Source organism: Artemia franciscana, chromosome 5 (genome assembly GCF_032884065.1).
Source record: "Artemia franciscana chromosome 5, ASM3288406v1, whole genome shotgun sequence".
NCBI classification, from domain to species: Eukaryota; Metazoa; Arthropoda; class Branchiopoda; order Anostraca; family Artemiidae; genus Artemia; species Artemia franciscana.
The window spans coordinates 12,305,822-12,328,395 of record NC_088867.1 but is presented as its reverse complement, the minus strand read 5'-3'; the positions used below and the strand labels follow the sequence as shown (position 1 = coordinate 12,328,395).

The 22,574-nt window shown below is 34.5% G+C and overlaps 1 protein-coding gene across 1 annotated transcript in view; it reads right to left on the bottom strand.

The window, feature by feature from the left end:
- Positions 1–22,241, bottom strand: part of LOC136027672 (probable chitinase 10) — a 231,098-nt gene extending 208,857 nt beyond the window's left edge. Inside the window, 4 exon segments of the mRNA XM_065705119.1 lie at positions 5,100–5,303; positions 12,100–12,285; positions 13,869–14,360; positions 22,130–22,241. Of these exon segments, the coding sequence (XP_065561191.1) occupies positions 5,100–5,303; positions 12,100–12,285; positions 13,869–14,337 (859 nt within the window). The 5' untranslated portion in view covers positions 14,338–14,360; positions 22,130–22,241.
- Positions 22,242–22,574: the final 333 nt, after the last annotated feature.

The following is a 22,574-nucleotide window of genomic DNA, read 5'->3' as shown; positions in this document are numbered from 1 at the left end:
TTCAGGGGTGGCACTAGCAGGCTACCAGAACATCGTAGACAGATTTTTTATAGTTCATATAAAAAATTATTCTCATATCTACGCTCTTCCTAAAATTCCAACATCTGCAAGTTCCAAATGTCACTAAAAACGGTACTTTAGGTCCCATGTCTCAAGTGGAAAAGCTGGGGCTATTGAGCAAAGAGAACTTATAAGAGTTATGATTAATGGTTCATTTGAAAATTGTGCCTACATCTACGTGCTTTTTATCAATTCTACCATTCGTAAGTGAGATATAGCGTTGAAAACAACACTTTTGGTGCCACTTCTTAAGTGGAAAATCTTGGAAGTATAAAACGGTATCACTGTAATACCTTAAATCCAAAACCCTTAACTGGAAGTTTGCATGAACACCTCCCGCATGCTCCTCCTCCAGGCCCCACTAATAAGCTGTGCAATTAAAAAAAACTTACAAATTAGCTTATGTAGCGAACTTCTGTATTCTCATGTTTTTTTACGTATACAAAGGGGTTCACCCCCCTCGTCAGAACCTCGCTCTTTACACTAAAGCTTAAATTTTGTTCCAATTTCTTAAGAATGACCCCTGAATCACAAAAGCCGTAGAATAAATAGTTGAAATTACTAAAAATGCTTTAGCTTTAAAAAGAGCGAGGTATTAGGAGGAGGTGAGCCCATCATATGCGTAATAATTTCTGTTCGTTTTAAATTTTAATGTTTCTTCTTACTTTCAGTTGAAAAAAACTTTGTCATATTTATTTTTTCATTGTATTTTTTTAAATAATGATAGATAATCCTGCGCTTCCTGCATGAACATTTTCTTCCTTCGTGACAAATTCCTCCAAGGAAAGTTCCCTCAACATATCCCCCTCTTCTCAAATCCTCCCCCCAACCTAAAAATTCCCCTGAAAACGTCTGTACACTTCCAAATAACCATTACTATATGTAAGCACTGGTCAAAGTTTGTAACTTGTGGCCCATCCCACGGGGACTGTGGGGGGAGTAAGTCTTCGCCAAAGACATAGTTATAAGGTTTTTTGACTACGCTGAATAAAATGGCTATCTCATAATTTTGATCTGGTGACTTTGGGAAAATAATTAGCGTGGGAGGGGGCCTACGTGCCCTCCAATTTTTTGGTCACTTAAAAAGGGCACTAGAACTTTTTATTTCCATTAAAATGAGCCCTCTCGCAAGATCCTAGGACCACTGGGTCGATACGATCACCCCTGAAAAAAAAACAAAAAAACAAACAAAAAAAGACGCATCCGTGATCTGCCTTCTGGCAAAAAATACAAAATTCCACATTTTTGTAGATAAGAGCTTGAAACTTCTACAATAGGGTTCTCTGATACGCCGAATCTGATGGTGTGATTTTTGTTAAGATTCTATGACTTTTAGGGGTTGTTTTCCCCTATTTTCAAAAATAAGGCAAATTTTCTCAGGCTCGTAACTTTTGATGGGTAAGACTAAACTTGATTAAAATTATATAATTAAAATCAGCATTAAAATGCGATTCTTCTGATGCAGCTATTGATATCAAAATTCCATCTTTTAGAGTTTTGGTTACTATTGAGCCGGGTCGCTCCTTACTACAGTTCGTTATCACGAACTGTTTGATAGCCTTCTAGCTTCTGCTAGTCAGTAGGCGATTTATGAAGCCCTGTCTTCATGATTGCTTTTTCAGGCGAAGTTGGCCGAGTAAAAACAGCTTTTTATTCATCGGAAAACAAACATTCCTGAAAACATGTATTGTTTTGTGAAGAATGGATAATGAACTTTATGTTATAGACTCAAAGTTTTTCAAAGCTGTCAACGTTGTCTGCAGTATTTTATAGAGGTGTCTGATCTTCCCTAGATCGGTGATAATTAGAAATTATATTAAAAATAAATTTTGAACTGAAACTAAAGAGTTACATTAAAACTTAAAACGAACGTAGGTCTATATTATTCCGTTTAAATAAAAAAGATCATGGCAGTGTTGTTTCTACATTAAATTTTAATCAAAAATGAACAAAGATTAATTTAAAAAATAAAGTTTTTGCAAGGGAAGTAAAGAGCGAAGTTGAAACTTAAAATCGACGAAAATTTTCACTTCACAGTCTATCTATATATATATATATATATATATATATATATATATATATATATATATATATATATATATATATATATATATATATATATATATATATATATATATATATAAAACTAGTACAAATAAACCTACTAATTATGTTTCCTTTGTTTCTAGGACTATAGAAAGCTAGTGCTTTACTGAAAACACAAAATGATATAGGAGTTTTGGTACAGTAAAAGCAAACCAATTAAGAATTCTTTTTACAGAATAAAAATATTATCAATCCCTTTTAAGATAAAGCAACAGTCCATTTTAGGATTATTGCTTTATTTTTTTTTCGTTGAATTTGGTATCACTTCTGCACAATGGCTCAGTCCAATGACTGGCTCTTGTTTTTCTTCTGAAGAGGAAATGTCATAATTAGTTTCTAGACAAGTTTGAAGTAAAGCCATCTTGATAGTATTAGGAATGTAGACTATCTTTAGAATTTGTATAATAGCTTGAGGTTCCCTGTTGTATATTGAGAAATAACCAGACTTCCAGAGTTCATATTATGTTTTATTTGATCTTCATTTCAAGTGAAACAAAAGCATATTTCTTACAATTTAAGATTGTATATTACTCACTATTGGTTTTATAGATGGCGAGACCAAAATCCTACCTGATAAATCAATCTAATATTTCTGTATGCTGATCAGTTACTTTTCTGCTATTAAAAAATATTTAATTTTACGCTTATGTTTTTAAGATAATTTTAATTGTGTACTGAAAGTTACTGATGTCACAACTGGTGTAAGACTATGGAAAGCTTTATAGATTAGTTGATTGTTGTCAGGCTACATGCTCACTTTTGAGTCCCAACTCAATATTCCTGTTTTTTATACTTGTCATTTGTGTTTTCAGTAAAGCGCTAGTTTTCTATAATCCTAGAAACATAGAGAAACATAATTAGTTGGTTTATTTGTACTAGTTTTATTTATATATATATATATATTAGACAGCCTCTAAAGAAATAGCTTTTTCCCGTTTTATGTTTCAAGATCCCTATTTACTTCCCTCAGAAAAAACTTTTATTTTCTTGAATTAATTTCTTAAGTCTTAAGTCAGAAAGGGAAGTCAAATAACCAAGCGTTCCGTATTAGATTTTAAATTTATAACTCATGTCCTTCACCCAAATTTGTAACTTTAATTTTTGTGGGGAGGGGGAATAATCACATCAGGATGATCTTGACGTGAAAAATCTTCATTTCACAGGACTAGAGCCCTATCCTCTGCACATTAGTCACATACTACTAGACAGGGGCCCAGAGCGAATAATAAATAAAAAAGGCCTTTCGGCTGAAGAAAGCAATATTCTCTTCTGGGGAGATATAGGGGTAGGGGTCAAGTTCAGGCTATACCTCACATAATGCATTCCCTGTTAGGGTAATTCTTCAAAATTATGTAAAGCTGAGTTTTCAAGTAAGACGATAAATCCCCACCCCCTGCGAAGGAGGTACCCCTATTGCCGTGGTCTCTACTCTTACTCTGAATGGCTACTTTTAATCTAGGTAAGAGAACCGTGGTAAGTGCAGCTATACCCCTAACCAATTTGTAGATCTATTTCTACGGCAAAAAAAATTCAAAATCAGAAAGCATTATGTTGTCACACAATAGACTCAAATACCAGTATCTGGGGACCACATATCTTTGATTGGCAGAATTAGAAAATAAGATGTCTTAACGCTGTTCAAGCCCTATTCATTTCAATTTTGAAAATAGAAAGCAATCGGGAAAATTGAAGTTTTTTCTAGGAACAAAAATAAGACTTTTCTTGCATTAGGCGGACAAAAGGGTCATCAAGCCGTATGAGTTAAAAAGTCAATAACATAAAATACAGAAAAGAACAAATACATTTGAAAGAATGCCATTGTTCTTACAAAGCGTACATTTCTAAAGCGTTTAAAACCCTGTTCTTTTCTTAATCGCTATACCTTATATTAGAGAACTCATGAAGAATCATTAGAAAGAAGGAGGAATAAATATAACAGCTTTGGGATAAGAAGGTATCTTTAAGTAAAACTGTTTGCCATTAATACGATGTAAAACTAAAAAGACATCCTTTACGCCCAGGGCAGTATCCAGGAGTTAAATTTTTTTGGGGGGAGGGGGGCTACAAAAGCATTTTAGGGGGGGAGGTTTTACAAAAAAAGACTTCAAAAACCCCATCAAAAATTTGGTTATGTGCATCATTGTTACGTTTTTACGAGTCGGACAAACATTTCAGGGGGGGAGGTCAAACCCCCAAATCCCCCTGGATATGACCGTTTTTACGCCATAAATGTACTATAGAACACTATATAACCAACACTATATAAATAAAACTTTGACTTCGATTAGTTAGCAGGTAGCAGTTGATTTTCAATCATTTTGTACCAGCTGATTTCTGACAGCATGAACTATTTTTTATTTTTATTTTTTGGAGAAGAAAAATTTTGCAACGATAGCCACCCTAATGGCAAAATCATGCATATACGAAGAATTTATTCTCCGGGAACCAATAAAAATTTATTGGGTAATTTGAAGTGTCAGGAAGTTCCGGAAAATTTGGGATATCGCGAGGAGTCCAGACCCTGAGCTGCTCTCGTGCATATGTCCTTCTGTACAAGCTGTTTTTTTTTTACATTTTAGTTTGCCACTTATGACAGACCGAAATCTATTCAATAGGTCATAGAGAACATTATCAGCTTAAATGAAAAGGCAACTAAAAGAAGGAAGTAAACATACAAAGAAGGGATAAAATTTACTTGCGTTAAAAAATATAAGGGTACTATTCCAGTAAAAGTGCTGAAAGCAAAATCTTCAAATACTGTTATTGAAAGCTTTTTTGGAAGTTTGGCAATATTCGATTTATATATTATAATTTATTGAGCTACTGTTTTGGTTTCTCTTGAAATGAGCTATTAAAGGATTATGTAATTGTATTTTTAATGGAGTAAATTAAGTCTTGGAACATTCCCTTCAACTAATCCTAAAGCTAATTACCTGGATATTCCCAGTCAAGGTCAAAGCCGTCAAAGCCATGTTTGTCAATGAACTCTAAGACTGAGTCAATAAATCTTCGACGATTTTCCTTAGTCGACGCCATCTTTGAATACTTTTTGCCTCCCTCATTCCATCCTCCAACGGCAATCATTACCTTTAGATTCGGGTTAAATCTTCGAAGGCGAAGAACTGATTTGTATCCGCCTAAAAGAAGATAATTAGGAAACTTGGCTAATTGTTAACTAACAATGCTCAGCGGTGCCATTTAAAAACAAAATGTAGGAGTGGGAGATTTTAATTAAAAATACAAAATATATTTAAAATCTGGAAGCGGATAATTTTGAGTTTTTCTTAGACCGAGAGAGAAAAAGAGAGAGAGAGAGAGAGAGAGAGAGAGAGAGAGAGAGAGAGAGAGAGAGAGAGAGAGAGAGAGAGAGAGTGAGAGGCCAAGAATGTGGAAGAGATATAAGAAGCTAAGTTCACCCCTAAATCTGCAAAAGAAATTAAATTTCCTTCTCCTCACTAGTGATTAAAGTTAGAATAAAGTTTGTATGAAGTTTATGTAGTTTTTTTTTTTATCTGTTTCCCAAGGCCAGCAAGGGAAGAATCTCCTGCATTTTTATTGAGGGGTGGGGAGGTGTCAATATCCGGATAGTGAAGTGACATGGAATGTATGATAATTTGTTTCTCCATGTTATTTTCGGGCAACTGCCCCTCCCCGCCTCCCCCTCCTCCAAAAAAGACGTTCCTGAGGAAAGCTATTGCATACAGTCAAACATTTAAATGTTTAAAAAAGCTTATCATTAGTAAAAGAGTAAGAAATAGACCAGAGATCGAATCATGCTGCAGTACTGCACCGCATGGCCGACGTAGGGACCTTAGTAGTCAAGAAGCGTCGTTAATCTGATACAGAGTAAGAAATCATTATTAGAATTACAAAAGAATTGATACATTAATATGTGGTAAATATTTAAGAATAATCTATAATAATAATCTATAAAATAAATACAGATATAATATAAAATAAAATTAATAAATATAATATATATATATATATATATATATATATATATATATATATATATATATATATATATATATATATATATATATATATATATATATATATATATATATATATATATATATATATATATATATATATATATATATATATATATATATATATATATATATATATATATATATATATATATATATATATATATATATATATATATATATATATATATATATATATATATATATATATATATATATATATATATATATATATATATATACAAGAATAGACTAAGTTTTTTTATTTTGTGAGATATATATGTTTGCTCCTACAACCATTGAAGCTGAATTATCTACAGAGCTCAATCCTCCCACTATCTGTGTCCTAATTAGTTCTATCCGCAATAGTTAAGCTATTCACAACTTGAAATTATTCAAGACTCAAACTACAGGCTTCTCATTTATTCTGAAATGCTTATTAGTAAAATGGAACAACGATTTTTTTTTTCAAAGGCTTCGTAAGTCATTTGGCTTGATATACCTCTGCTGGTAGTCAGGGTAGATTATACTCATTTTTGAAGAAACGGGTTATCAAGCAATCTTTCGAACCATTTTTGGATAAGCCTCAGCAGGAGGTTATTCCGCTTGGCGTCAGATCTTGGGACGAAAGAATATTTCTGGTTATGATACTTGGTATTAACCACGTGACATAGCCTATAGCAATCGCAAATTCTGTCGGTCGGTCTGTCAGTCTGTCGGTCGGTCTGTCTGTCGGTCCCGGTTTTGCTACTTTAGGCACTTCCAGGTAAGCTAGGACGATGAAATTTGGCAGGCGTATCAGGGACCGGACCAGATTAAGTTAGAAATAGTCATTTTCCCGATTTGACAATCTGGGGGGGAGTGGGGGCTGGTTAATTCGGAAAAATAGAAAAAATGAAGTATTTTTTAACTTACGAACGGTTGATCAGATCGTAATTAAATTTCATGTTTGGAAGGATATCGTGTCTCAGAGCTCTTATTTTAAATCCCGACCGGATCTGGTGACATTGAGGGGAGTTCGGAGGGGGAAACCTAAAATCTTGGAAATACTTAGAGTGGAGGGATCGGGATGAAACTTGGTTGGAAAAATAAGCACGAGCCCTAGATACATGATTGACATAACCGGAACGGATCCGCTCTCTTTGGGGTAGTTGGGGGGGGTCAATTCAGAAAAATTAAAAAAATGGGGTACATTTAACTTACGAACGGGTGATCGGATCTCAATGAAATTTGATATTTAGATGGATGTTGTGTCTCAAAGCTTTTATTTTAAATCCCGACCAGATCTAGTGACATTGGGGGGAGTTTGGGGGGAGACCAAAAATCAGGGAAAACACTTAAAGTGGGGGGATCGGGATGAAACTTGGTGGGAAAAATAAGCAGAAATCTTAGATACGTGATTGACATAATTAGAATGGATCCGATCTATTGGGGTGGGGGGGGGGGTAGGTTAATTATGAAAAATTAGAAAAGATGACGTATTTTTAACTTACGAAGGAGTGATCGGATCTTCATGAAACTTCATATCTAGAAGGACCTCGTAACTCAGATCTCTTATTTTAAATCTCAACCGGATCCAGCGTTATTGGGGTGGGCAGTTGGGGGGGGGCCGGAAATCTTAGAAAATACTCAAAGCGAAGAGATCAGGATGAGACTGGATGAGAAGAATAAAAACAAGTCTAAGATCTGTGAATGACATAACCGGACCGGATATGCTCTCTTTGGTGGAGTTGGGGGGGGGGGGGGTAAATCGGAAAAACGAGGTATTTGTAGCTTACGAACGGGTGACCAGATCTGAATGAAATTTGATATTTAGTAGGATCTTGTGCTTTAAAGCTCTTATTTTAAATTCCGACCAGATCCTGTGACATTAGGGGGAGTTGGGGGGGAGACCGGAATTCTTAGAAAACGTGAAAATTGGGGTATTTTTATCTTACGAATAGGTGATCGGGTCTTAATGAAACTTGATACATAAAAGGATGTTATGTCTCAGATGCTCCATTTTCGGCTCGAATTGTATCCGGGAACATAGGGGGTTGGAGGAGGGAAACAGAAATCTTGGAAAACGCTTATAGTGGAGAGATCGGGATGAAACTTGATGGGAAGAGTAAGCACAAATTCTAGATACGCGATTGACATAATTGGAACGGATCCGTTCTCTTTGGAGGAGCTGGGGGGGGGGTGTTAATTTGGAAGAATTAGAAAATTTGAGGTATTTTCAACTTAAGAACGGGTGACCGGATCTTAATGAAATTTGATATTTTGAAGGAATTCATGTCTCAGAGCTCTTAGTTCAAATCCTGACCAGATCTGTTAACATTGGGGGAGTTGGAGGGGGAAATCGGAAATCTTGGAAAACGCTTAGAGTGGAGGAATCGGGGCGAAGCTTGGTGGATAGAATAAGCAAATGTCGTAGATACGTGATTGCCGTAACCATACTGGATTCGCTCTCCTTGGGGGAGTTGAGGGGAGGGGTTCAAGTGCTTTGGCGAGTTTAGTGCTTCTGGACGTGCTAAGACGATGAAAATTAGTAGGCTTGTCAGGGAGCTGCACAAATTGACTTGATAAAGTCGTTTTCCCAGATTCGACCATCTGGGGTGCTAAAGGGAGAGAAAAAATTAGAAAAAAGGGGTATTTATAACTTACGAGTGGGTGACCGAATCTTAATGAATTTTGATATTTAGAAGGACATTGTGTCTCAGAGCTCTTATTTCAAATCCCGACCGGCATTAAGCCTCTGATTTTCCTTTTAAATCAATCTATTGGTTCTTAGAATTTTGTTAGAGCTCATACCATATGAGCTCTTGGTTCTTAGCTCTTCTTGCCTCGTCACAAGTGCCATATGAGCTCTTAGCTCTTGTTATATCTTTCAGCTGAAGAAGATAAGTATTCAAAGTGGAGTAAGAACTCATGCCACGTATAAATACAAGATTTGTCTCTTTGTGGGGGGGGTCCAACATTTGAGAAGGACAGAAATTTAGGAAAGTGTTTAAAATGGGATAATTGCAGAAAAATATAAGAAGTGCATAAAGAAGTGTCTAAAGAAGTGTTTAACTAAGTGCTCATGCCAGTGTGTATTTTAGATTTTTTTTTGGGTGGGGGGGGGGGGGTGAATTTTGAAATTGGGCTAGAAATAGCAGAACTATAGAAAAACAATATAATTAAAATGTCAAGATCTCGTGAGCCACGTACTTCTGAAGGTCCTCTCCCCTGCATTTACGCCTGGCATTTGTCTTTATTTCTTACAGTATGCTGTTTATTGCCCTTCGTTCATTATAAGCCCCACATTTTGTTTGTGTCGATGGTTGTATCAGTGTCTAGCAAAGGGGCCGTAGGAACCATTTATTTTCCCAACTTAACGGCCATTTCTTAATGTGTTGCTACTTTCATAGCGTTTTGTTAATGAGCGCCTTTTTTGCTAATCCTTAGAAGTTATCAAGCAAGCATTCTGAACTGAAAAACTAAAAACGTTTGAAAATTGAGCGGCATTGGTTAACAATCCCTTAGTGGTATTTGAATGGTGGAGTCACAAGGTAAGAAGCTACAAACCCTTGGTCGGCAGTGTGGTTTTTTGTATAGCACTTTTTTTTTATAAAGACTAGTTTATTATCTTACCAACGACTATCTAACGTTAGTAACTTTTCATAGACATGTTAAAAGGGTCTTTCGACCTTCCAGATGAAAAAAAAAAAAAAACACAAATAGCCTATTATTCAAGATGATTATTGATGAGAGATAGTGCTGCATTTAAAATAGCTTTAAGGGGCGGATAATTTACAGAAATTTACCATGTCTTATCAGAATTTACTGAACACTCGGCTACAAGTTAGTTGTTGTATAAGTAGGTAAATGCAGGATTGCACTTAATAAAGGGTCGAGGTTGCTACAGGCCTCCGCCTAGAAGACTATACATATGTAAAAATGGCATTATGGTGTAACAAGTTTATTTATCATTAACTAGTGTTTATTTTTTAGTTTTTTTTGTATAAGCAAATATGGGCAAGGGGCCTGACAAGAATAGGGGTAGCTTCAAACCCTTTCCGTCTATAAGTCTTGAAATACTTCAAAATACAACACTTTGTCACATCTGGAGAAATATGGCACTTTTATTACCTTGGCTCCACCATGCTAGGATCTAGGAAACTTATCGTGTAACCCCACCCAGACTCTACTGGCAAATTTTGTTGAGGAGAACTTAATTACATAAAGGTAATTTTTTATACTTATCCAAAAATATGGTTAAAGCGGTTTGACCTATCTTAATATCCTTATTTGAAAAAAAAATGATTGCCAAGGTCCCTCCTATTTTCCCGTAGTTGTAATTAAGACAGAAGTATTCCTAAGAACCTTTTCCATGAAACACTAAAAAAGAGAAAAAAAATATTTCCTAGGCTTGATCAAAACAAATATACTCTCCCTCCCCCTCAGCATCCAACTGAGGTCTATTCATTGTGAAAAGCTGCAATTTTGTAAGGCTTCTTTTTTGTTTAAAAATATATAGTTTTTAGGGCAATAGCCCATTTTCGTAAGTGTTCCGACGTTAAACCGGAAAAATAAGTCAGCGAAAGTAGTTAGTTGATCTTGACAGCGCTTTCTGTTCGTAAAGATTTCAGCATTAATATCCAGTTGATTCCCAAACACTACTACACCTTCAAAGTGAAGCTGCACCTTTTTAACCTTTTGAGGCCATATGTTTTAAGTTTATCATTTCTTGATTTTTCACAATAAATTTCTTTTTTAAATTAGGCGCCCGCTGCTACCAAAAACTGCGCAACTGCAACGGAGGTCTTTTTAATTGAAAATTGAATTTCCGATTACCCTAATTTTTGAAATGTATATGGTTAAGTAAGTTTCTACTTAACCGATTCAAATAGTCAGATTTCATTTTCAATGCCCTTGGTACTTTAAAAAAAGAACTAGTGAATAATCAGGAAGTTCTCTTGTACTTTTCTGTAGTTTTCATTTAGAGTGATAAAGTCGTTAAAGACAAAGATACGCTTGTTAGCGGATAATCTTACTTTTCCAGGTTGTATAACGATGTTAGTTTTTGCAATGATATGTCTATGTTCCTAACCTTTAGAAAACTTATACAGTAGACACATGTGAAAAACATGCATTTCTTTCATTATTAATATTAATTTTAAGCACTGTGAGTGACAGGGAGTAAGCAAAATATATTTTCCAAGAAAAATTTTTCAAGTTTCTCCCATTTGATTTCCAATAAAAATGAAAATTGTCTGTCGTATTCACAGTTATCAATATTGCTAAAAAATTTAAATATGTCAAGCCGTGATAAAGACCTTTATAAAGTTTTTAAGGTGAATTTTACAGAAAATTAGACGGTTGGAATGTTCTATAGGGCTAACCTACCTTTCCTCTGGGTAGATTGACCCTTTCAGTAAATATTAGCACCAAACATATACGTGCATCACCTCCCAAAAAAAAAGAAAAAAATGGAAAGAGTCAAGTGGAAAAAAATTATTCGAACTTTCATGACTTACTTGTCAAATTCAGGCGATACAGGCTTTTTTCTGTTTCCAAAATAGTTCAATGACCCCTAGAGCCCCTTTGCATTCCACCATTTTTTTAGCATCTGTCCAAAAGTTTTAAGTAATAAACACGTAAGTTTTGCCAATCTTTAAAACAAGAATTTCGAGTATAACATCCCTAAAATATGTCATACTTAAGTTTATTCTTGCTTCGTATGTGAATAATGTTTTGGACATAAAAATTTCCAATAATGTCAAGCATTGGCATGGCTAGGGACATTTACAGGGGTAGCCAGACAGTTTAGCTATCCTCCTAGAACATATATATATATATATATATATATATATATATATATATATATATATATATATATATATATATATATATATACATATTATATGTATGTGCATTAACACAGAAGATTAAAATTTAATTAAATATAACTTACCTTGAATGAGATCGTATTCAGGATCCAACGAAACCAAAGTTAATGAAGAGTTATCCAAACCAGTAAACGAGTAAATAATATGTGTACATCCGAAAGGGTCTAAGTCACCGGGCGAAAAATCCATCGGACTAGGGCGATAAATTGACCAGGCCCCCCAATAGCAAATAACTTTGAGGTCTTTTCCGGCTGAAATAAAAAAGTCGGTATATTCATAGGTCTAAGACCATAACTTTTCATTAGTTTGCATGCAAAAAATATTGTAGGCCTTTATAATAAAAAAGGAACACTGAACAAATAGTGATTCAATGATGAATTTTGGGACTTCTTCACTTCTAATAAAATCATAGATTTGATACTTAGCTTATGCTTCTTCTAAAGCTTACATTTGAGCTCATTTAATATGTAAGAGAAAATTGTGGTGTACTTTCAAAGCCATTTTAAAATATATTTCAATTTTTTTCAAAATTGCAGGATTTTCTTCTTTTTTTAGCCTTACGAATACCATTTGCAGACAATGCAAGAACTTGTGCATATTTTACTTTTCTAGAAAGCCATTCTAGAAATCTTGGAACTCCACCCCTCAAGATGCACCCGAAAAGAGTTGTTGACGCCGAACCCCATCCAGATCAGTGTTATTTGGTTTATTTTTCTAAATTTCTAACCTCTGGTTCCCACTGATGCGATTTCGCTCAAAATCCTGCGACTTGCGACAAATGACACAAATCGTAAGACAAACGACGCAAAACCATCTGTTTTGCTGCAATATCGGATGCGTTGAATAATTTCAACTCATACAATAAATCACATGCTTTATTCTGGTTAGAAAAAAAAAAGAAAAAAAAGAATCATAACCAAGTCATGGAGCTGATTGAAAAGCTAATTTTGGCTGTTTGGCTATATTAGAGTTTGTTGCAGCGACGCAAAAGTCTGTGTTTCTTTGTGAACCTCCATCCGATTCTGTCGTACTGTTCCGTCAAAAAAAAAAATCGTCTCGGGATTGACGCAGCACTGGGAACCAGGGTAACCCAGTTTTCCATGAAATTTGAAATTTAGACTCACTATAAGAAGTTAGCCGAATAAGCCATTATCTTCAAAATTAAAGAAATAAATTGAATAATACATCTATCTTTAAGTTTTACTTTGGCAATAAATCTGATAAAAACTGGATTTTGTTTGGCTCATAAATCGCGAATGTTCAATTACAAGCAACATAAAAAAATACAGGTTTGAACATGTTTCAAGAGCTACTATTATGTTGTTTTTTTACTAATTTGTCATGAGGAGAGCACAAGTCCTTGAGTTTTAGGACGCTTTCTGGAATGGTAGAAAAGAAAAAAAAACTAATTAAATTCATTATTTCGCTTCTTAAACAAAAGGGAAAAAAATGTTGTCTTTTTTGGCATTCCTAAGGTTCAATTACTCCAAAAATTATTCGCATTTATACGAGTTCCCATAATTCCACTCAAAGATTATGGTGAAGATTTCTCTTTTTCGAAAATTTTTAGAAATTTTCTTTTTTGTCATTTATTAGTAACATCGATTGATCGGACATACCTCATTTTGTAAGTAACAAAATTGCATGTCTCATTTAAAAGTGAGTAAAGAATTCTACCAAACTAAGAAGTATGCTAAACAACATTAGGCAGATGAATAAATGACACCAATTTATGTTCAAAAGTATAAGTACTTTGAAATACTTTTTTAAACATTAGTAAAGAAGGAAGAAGATTTTAGAAGTAAACTAACTTAAAAGAAAACTACAAACTTACATCGTAAAGAATAACTTTGATCTCTTTGTAATGCATTGGCAGTGATTTCTTCTTCTCCTTCCATTCGTTCATTTACTCTTTCGTCATAGTGATGAGCATTGTCAGGTTCGAATGCAGCATTTTTAAAAAATTGAAAATTATCAGGAGGAGCCTCAACTGCACCTCTGTAAAATTTGCCTGATGCACGGGGACTATCTGCTTCAAGTAAGTTATTACTCTGTAAGGAAAAACCTTCATCATCAATGACGACCATATCCTCTAAGCCTAGTCTTTGTGTCCGAGTGAACATTGGGTCAGGTCTTCCTTCTACTGCATCTCGAAGTGGCAGTCTTCCCTCAGCATTTTCTCTGCCCGAGCGCAACAGCTGTTGAGCTTGAGCTTCGGGATGTCCTTCTACTGCTGATCGATCGAAGCTATCAGAACGGTGTATGGATGATATAAAGCAGATGACTAGAAAAAGCCATCCCATTTTGGTAACTTTCGATCAGTAGTCTGCAAAAAAAGGAAGTTTACTTTGTGTTTTTGTTACATATTTTTTCACATAATGCAATAAGTCAAGAAAAACCAAAAATAAATACTACACCTGTAATGTAATACAAAAAGGCAAAGTAAATATGTGTATTTTGCACTATAGGGTGTACCAAAGGTATTTTTGCCTATAATGGAAAACAGCTTGTCCCCGATTACTAATAAAAGACGTAACCGGTGTTAACAAAACTAACGGAGGATATCGGTTACTACACGGTGAGGGTTTACGAAGGATACTTCTGCAGTGATGCTTAATCAAATGTCAATGGTAAGCAAGCAAATGAAATTGCAAATTTTAATTGCTTTGTTGCTTTTGTTGCAGATATTTGCTTTTGAAATTTTTAGAAATTTGAAACATTTCAAATTTTTGGAAATTTTTGCAGAAATTTGCTTTTTTGCAGATATGCTTGTTAAAATCATTTAGTGCCAAATATACCCCCTAGACCAACTCCTGCTTTGAAAGAAAAATTATATTTATCACGCAAATCAACACTGTATTAAAGTGGTTGCAGGGGTGAACTTTAAGAGATTGTGCTTTCACATGCATGAATTTTCAGTTGATAATCAGCTGTAACAAAACAATGTCCAATATTTTTAGAAATGAGTCAGAGTGGAGGAGGTTATTAGTGTAGGAGAGAAACACAATAGAAAAATTTTTTCAATTCGATAATATACTCATTTGTTTGCAAAAGTAAGCAAAGGTAAGCAAGCAATGAACTATGAGACGAAAAAAATTGTTTAGTCAAAATTAACGTGTTAAGATCTTGAAAGCTTGATTTTGCGTTTTAAAGCATCAAAGGGAAGGTAATAATGCTGTATCAGATAGAAGGATTAATGTTTCAATTTCAAAGTCTGATCATTCAAGGACGTTTTACCCTGTGAATCATACTCCTTAGCCTGTGTAAAATCAATGCTGAAATCCTAATAGCAAATCCAATATAAGAATGTATTGGTGCTTTTGAATTCATCTTCTTATATGCTTTATTTTATTAATGTCTCGGTTCCTAATTCTAGATTAGATTCTAATTCTAGGTATAAGGGGGGAACATATACACTTTACCAAAGTAAAATCTTACCTTTTATAATATTGAATTATAAATCATACATATTTAGGTTGATATATAAATTTTCAAGGGATTTGGGAGGATTTATTAGGGGGGGGCTGAATGCTTAAGAAAGTACAGAGGGAAAATTTGGAAATTTTTCCGACATTGTCCTAAACACAGGAATTTTCCATACATTTCTTAATAGTGTAAAAAGGGGCTTTTCCCCTTTGGTGGGGATGTGTTTGTATTCGTTTTTTCGCTCCTCTGCTAGTTTTCTTATATGCAACCTGTGTTTTTCCTTTCACCTTATGCGCTCTGTTCTTGTTCTCTTGTTTCTATCGTTTTGACAAGATTTTCAAAAAGTAAATAATATAAACAAATATCTTTAATGATTGCTTTTGGAGAATATCCTTAGGAAGGCATAAAGTTAAAAGTCAAAACCTAAAAAAAAAACCCTAACTTAGCAGCTTAACTCAAACACTAAAGCTTAAAAAAGTAAAAGTTAAGTTTAGTCGTATTGGCTTCTGAAAGAGTCCAAATGGAATGTCTAGAACACCATAGGACATTTCAATCCCTTCTACGAGACTATGTCTACAGGTTATAAGCTATACAGGCACTCATGGCCAAAATTTTTTCAGGGAGGGGAAGCGATAAATAAAAGGCTTCGGAGAGGGGTGGGGGAATAATAAAAGGACAATTTTGTTTCACAGCTTTAATAAAAAATTACCGAAAATTCAATAAAAATTTGGACTTTGAGGGGGAGGATAGCCAACCTCTCTGGTGTGGGTCCCTGATACTTTCGTTTGCATCAAACACCTTATTGTTTCTATTCAAGTAAAAGTTTGACGTTGGACATGTAGCAGGTACAATGATTGATTATGATAATTACTTATCCCGTAAAAAAAAACACGCAGAAAGAAAATTGATTGAGAGGTTGCCACTTAATAAAAAAACTGTGGTTATCCGGTAATCTTTTTAAGTAGAAAATTGATACTAGATCAGTAACCTTAGCGGACAAAGCGGTCACTAACCGAAGTGACCACACCCTCCCCTACTAGGAGAAATACAGGTCCATAAGGTAAACGTCAAATCTATGTACAGGCCTAGTCACGAACTAAGTATACCATACGGGTATAAACACTTAAAACTAGAATAAGGGTGTGTCGTTCTGCTCTAAAACCTCTTGAGATGTACTCCATAGATAGTCACCGAGATGGACTGTAGTGTGACTAACATGCAATATTGAACGCATTGCGTGTGGCAAGACTTGTGTCAACTGAAACGACTCTGGATAATTAATATGTCAAATAAGACAATTTGTTTTTAAGCTTGACAACAGTAAAAATAATGTTTTGCATGGAGTATAGGTTATTTTTGTCTCTAGAAATTGAGTTTTCCTGAAATCGTACCTCGAACATTTTTGACTTTTATATTACGGAAAAACAATTAAATAGTTTATCTGATATTTTTGTTTACTGATTTAATATACATTAGGATATTATTAAATATCCTGTTTACCAACGCATTCTCACCAAAAAAAAGCTTGTTCCAAAAAATACACCGGCAGTTTGGCTTGAAGGCTCAGAACCCCCTCCCTTGCAAAATAAAAATGTACAGACATTCATTGTTCTATTACATGATTAATTGACATATTTGATCTCAATTAAGAGATATTTGAGATATTGATTTACAATGTTTATTTGATAATTTAATTGAGAAGTGCCCTGAAACTGCAAAAATTTTAGGACTTGGGGTGGGGAGGTCCCAAGAGTCCCATCTCTGCCTACATAACTAGCAGATTCTTGTCCTCGGCCCTGACTTCCATAACCTAATGACTTTGCGAAACCCTCCGTAATCTCCCAATATCCCGGTAGAACTCATTTGGTTTGTTTTTCTTTTTTCCTGCTTTGACGAACTGACGCCGATACCAAAATAAGTTCCTCCCCTAAAACACATCGTGTCTTCTGGAAAAAATTGTTACACCCCCTCCCCTCTCTCAAAAGTTAAACATAAGGGAAAAAAGAGTAGTGCCATTAAAATCTCAATAACTTGAAGAGGGGGATAAAATCTCTCCTTTCCCTCTAGGGAGGCACGTGGTCATTACCAATACCGGTATTTTTATTGAAAGGTTCTTTATTTTGGGAATATGAAAGTTGATTTGAGTCCACCACAGCCTTGCAATTTACTATTTAAAGAAAATACGGTGTGTAAAATAGATCGTTGATCTTTGTTAGCGGTTCCAATTGTTTTCTTCCCACATAAACTGGCAGTCCAACTGACTCATTTAAACGGTCTCTCTTGTTTAACGATAATTTTACGGTTGAAGCAAGCTACCGCGAAGTGCCTTGAACTTGAAGAATTTACGGTGATACAGCCTACTTATAATTATACTGTAACTGTTCGTCAATTAACACTGACAAGAAAAAAAAATCTTGAAATTATGTAAAATTTGAGAATTTTTTCACCCTTTTTCTATTGGGGTATATGTTCTTCTCTAAAACTGCTACAAGTAAGTCTTTCAGCTTATAAATTTTTCTTTGAAGCCTACTTGTACTTCATATTGTGTGCATGCACTGTAATGCTTCTTTTTTAAGAAGCAAAAAAAAAATAACATGATAAGGATCAATTCCAGCAATCATGGGACTTTGCCAAATTTGGCCTCTTAACAGGAACGTACACAAAATGAGGCTCACTGCCCCCAAAAATTAAAACATTTTCCTCAATTCCTGAACATTTTTTATTCGAATTATCATGTAAAATCTGTTTTTTATTATCTGTCACCCCTCCCGATTGTGTATGTACCTGTTACCGCCAAAATCATTCATTGTTTTGTGATTTTAATTGTTTTATTTATTACTTTCTAGCGAGATGTATAGGCTCAAATCCTCCGTGGAAGTCTACACATTCTATTTCTTTCTTACAAAGAAAATTAAAAAAAAATGTTTTTTCTCATTATAAGAGATTGAAGCGTACAACAATGGCCTTTCATGGAAATTGTCGATGGTCTGCCCAATTTCAAAAAGCGTGTCCACCCGGTGGCACACACCATGCGTCGCAGAAGTACACCAGGAGTGATCCAAATTTTATCTTGCGTGGTGTTAAGAGGAAAAGAGAGAATAAATAGCCTTCCGATATATAGGCTACACATGGTGAAGAATGAACAACTCCTCGTGAAAGACAGTGCATGGGGACACGTACAGAGTTTTTTTTTTTTTTTTTTTTTTAAGTGTCAAACTTCTTAAAATATAAAGAAAAACATTATATTACATAAGAAACTATGGAATGATTTTAAAAATCTAGATCTTTCCAGAGGATCTAAGTTCAAAGCATTTTGTGGGCAAGGTTGGTGATGCACAATGATATTTACTGTGCACGATACAGCGATATAATATTTTGGTATAGCTCTTTGGAGGTAAATTGACTTATCAATGTCCTGAATTATGTTTCAAATTCATACTGGCTTAATTATAATTTTTTGTTGTTCAAGCATGGCTTAATCTGGGCGTTTCCTTGGGACTCCCCTGTTGAAAACATACGTTCGTTTTAATATAAGTGTTTTGCAATTATAAGCGAACATCAACTAAGAAAAAAAAGGGAGAAGATCTACTAAGAAAAAAAAGGGAGAAGGAAAAAAAGGAGAAGATCTTTACTGACCTAGTATGGGCAGGAAAACTAAAAAAAAACAATCAAGAAAAAATCCAACCCCCTGGAAAATATTAAGTGAAAGATTTTCAATTATTAGAATGATAGCAATCATGGGCAGAGCTTTGGGGTGGGTTGATACTAGCCTTCTATGAACATCTTTGCACTCCACCCTCCTAGAAAAATTATCAGAGCAAGTGTAAAGCTAAGTTTCACAGAATATAGTAAATATGCCACCTTAGTTTCCTGTTCCCTTCTTCTTCCCTACCAAAATCCGTAGATGTGCCAAGGGCTACCATCTCCTTTTCGGTCCTGCAAACCTCAAAAATAGGAGTAACGGATTTCCTGAATTATACCAGAGTATGTATTTGAAACTAACATTGCAAAATCAAAAGATAGCTCAACATTGGATTCTCGTTTTATTTTGAACTAATTGGAGTCAATGTTGTAATGAAAATAAGATGTTTAATAAGACGTTCTGAATAAGATGATTCAGATGAAAATATATTAATAGCAGATGAATTTTTTTTAATAAAGCATTGAAAAAAACACTTTTTAATAGAAAAATAATAAGACAGAAAATTTGGCTTTCATATCCGGAAGCCTTTATCAACGCCAAAAAAAGTGGCCTAAACCTAGAAAGAAAAACAAGACTATACAAAAAACGAAAAGGAAGAATGAAAGAAAATTCAAATTTAAACTAAATTCCGTTGGTAAATAAACCAAATAATAAATTATTCCACAAATAATAAACTAATAATAGCAAATATAAATTGATAATAATGACTAGTAATAACTAATAATAAATTAATAACCTATGCATAACGAACTTGTTTCAATGTCAGATATTTGTAGGTGTGTCAAATTTAAGGTTATGTATGTAAGATTCAAAAACAAAGGAACCTGAATAATAATACATATAGCAGACATCTTGCTTTCTTGCAAGATATCTATATCTAGATATCTATATCTAGATATCTATATCTATAGATATCTATATCTATATCAAGATATCTAGCACATCTTTTGAAATAGTTTCCTGTGTATGTGCCTGTCATTGACATACATCCTTATATCGAGTTCAAATGAACAGTTGTAATTTCTGCGAGAGAAATAGCTTTGTCCCATTTATATTTTAGAACCTGGAATTACTAGAATTGTCTTTTGCTTTTGGAAATAGTTTGTCAAGTAAACACGAAATTGCATACTTAAATTTTATTTGTTACCATGGTGTAAGTCTTTATGCAGGATCAAACGTGATAATTTAATCTTTTTGTTGAACGCTCATAGGTGCCACATATTATTCGGTCTCATGTAAAGTTATTATTTTGAAATTAGAATGAAAATTACAAAAAATATCATTGTGTAAAAACTGCGGATGACAGAAAATATAGGACATAGGGTTCTCTATTTCAACATTCAAAATGATGCTGGGAATCCATAGAACCTCACAAGCCGCGGAACTGGATCTAACAGATCTCACTTGCTAGAAATCAAACCTTGAAAAGACCATGGATCACTGCCACACTCACCAGAACACCTAAAATTTACGATTTTTTGTAAACAGGTGGTAGTTTCAAACTTTACCCCCCGTGGAATTGCTTTAGTAGGATTACCTCCTTCACTGACAGACATGCTACAGAGGTCCATGTTAGTAGTTAAGGGTCTCTTAATTTTAAAATCAGTGGCGAGGCTTACTCGGGTTGTATCCCCTCCTCAAAATACTGGCCTTGTATTTCCAATAATTGTGCCTAGTGGCCACTTTTTATAGGATCATTTTGGGATCAAAGGGATAATTTGATCAAATCAGCTCATTTTAGAAACATTTTGTCTTGAAAATGCAACAAAGGTGTAATTTCGTATTGAAAATGGTAAATTTGACTTAGTTCTACTTTTTATGGCTGTGCTATCTTGTATTAAGCAACTGGTAACTCTCAATAGATCGCCAGGGCTGCAAGCAAGTATCTTCGTCTATATTTAAGTTTCAAATTGGGACGTCTAATATGGGGGTAGAGGAGAAGGATTCACCCCTGAATGTGTCCCTTCGTTAGGCAAAAAATTCTTCAAATCTTTTTTCAGTTTAACAGTTAGGATTTTCCGACCAGAATTTTACCAATTCTTTTTTTTCTGTTTTTTGCCAAAATACCCATCTTGGTAAGTGAAAATGATCTGCTAATTGGCAAAACTGATCGGCTCCCACACCCCCACTCCCTAAGAAGCATTGTAGGTAGTGACACTTCTGATTGCAAAAGACAATAATGCTGTTAAAAAAAAATTGAAAAGGCTAAATAATATAAGAAAGCCAATATTAAAAGAATTATAATTTAAAATCAGGTCTTAGAGAAATGCAGGTACAATTAGAATATTCAGAAAAGTGATTTATACAGAAATAACCATTTTATCGAAGAGCTATTCAGCACTTCAGTTATCATATGCCGTCTAGGCCCGGATTCTTTTTTCATTATTTTCCAAGGAATAGCTTTGGTACTCAGGAATAAAACTTTTTTTTTTTTTTTGACGGCCATACCCTGGGTCTCTACATGGTAGAATTAAAATAGACAATAGCAGGGACACCTATTGGAACATGGGGCAGGGAGCAATTGCACGTGTAGATTTTGAGAATAACTTGTTTTTGTTGTTTTAATTTGAGAAGTCGAAAAGAGCAATTGCTCTCCCGGCCTTGATTTAAAAAAATTACCATTTCTTGTATCTTCATCAGAAAAAAAAATCGTTTCCCCGCCCCTATACAGTTTCATGAATTATGGCTACTGGAAAGGAATGATTTTTTTTATCTAGTTTTTTTTTATACTAAGAACAACTAAAATTACATTTTTTTTCAAGATATCTCTGAAGAGACCCCATCATCCCCTCCCCCTGAATCAAAGTTACAGGTTGGGCCTTGATCGAACGTGCTTAGGCCCATACTTTTCACTCTTTTTGTTCACCAAGTTAACAATATATAAAGTATATAAAAACACACGAAATAATGTTGTAAAATGTATAGGATCAGTATCTAATGAGAAAGCAATAAAGCTCACAACTCACTAAGTAAAGAATATCCTCTAGTAGCGTTCACAAGTTACAGGACTCAACGACGAATGCGGTCAGATATATATGGGATTGGGCATTTTGACGACTTATTTAAGCCTTAGGCGGCTTTCTTTCCAAGAGATCCCTCCCATCCTCATCATTTACTTCTCAGTGACCCGTAAAGCTGATCTTTAAGCGGGTCTTCTAAATGATAAACAGTTAAAAGTAGAGCATTTTAAAGTTGAAAGGTCGTTCGCTGTGTGGACTTTTAATATTAACAAAACACTTGAGAAAAGGGTTATATCAGTATTGTTGATACTGATTGAATTAGGTTACGCGCATCAATGAATTCATTATCTGTACTATAATCTTATTTTCTCACCATTATGCAACTATGATTCAGGTTCTATGAACCTGTGCAATAGAAGTAAAAGCGGTGGTAAATAAGATCTTTCATTCG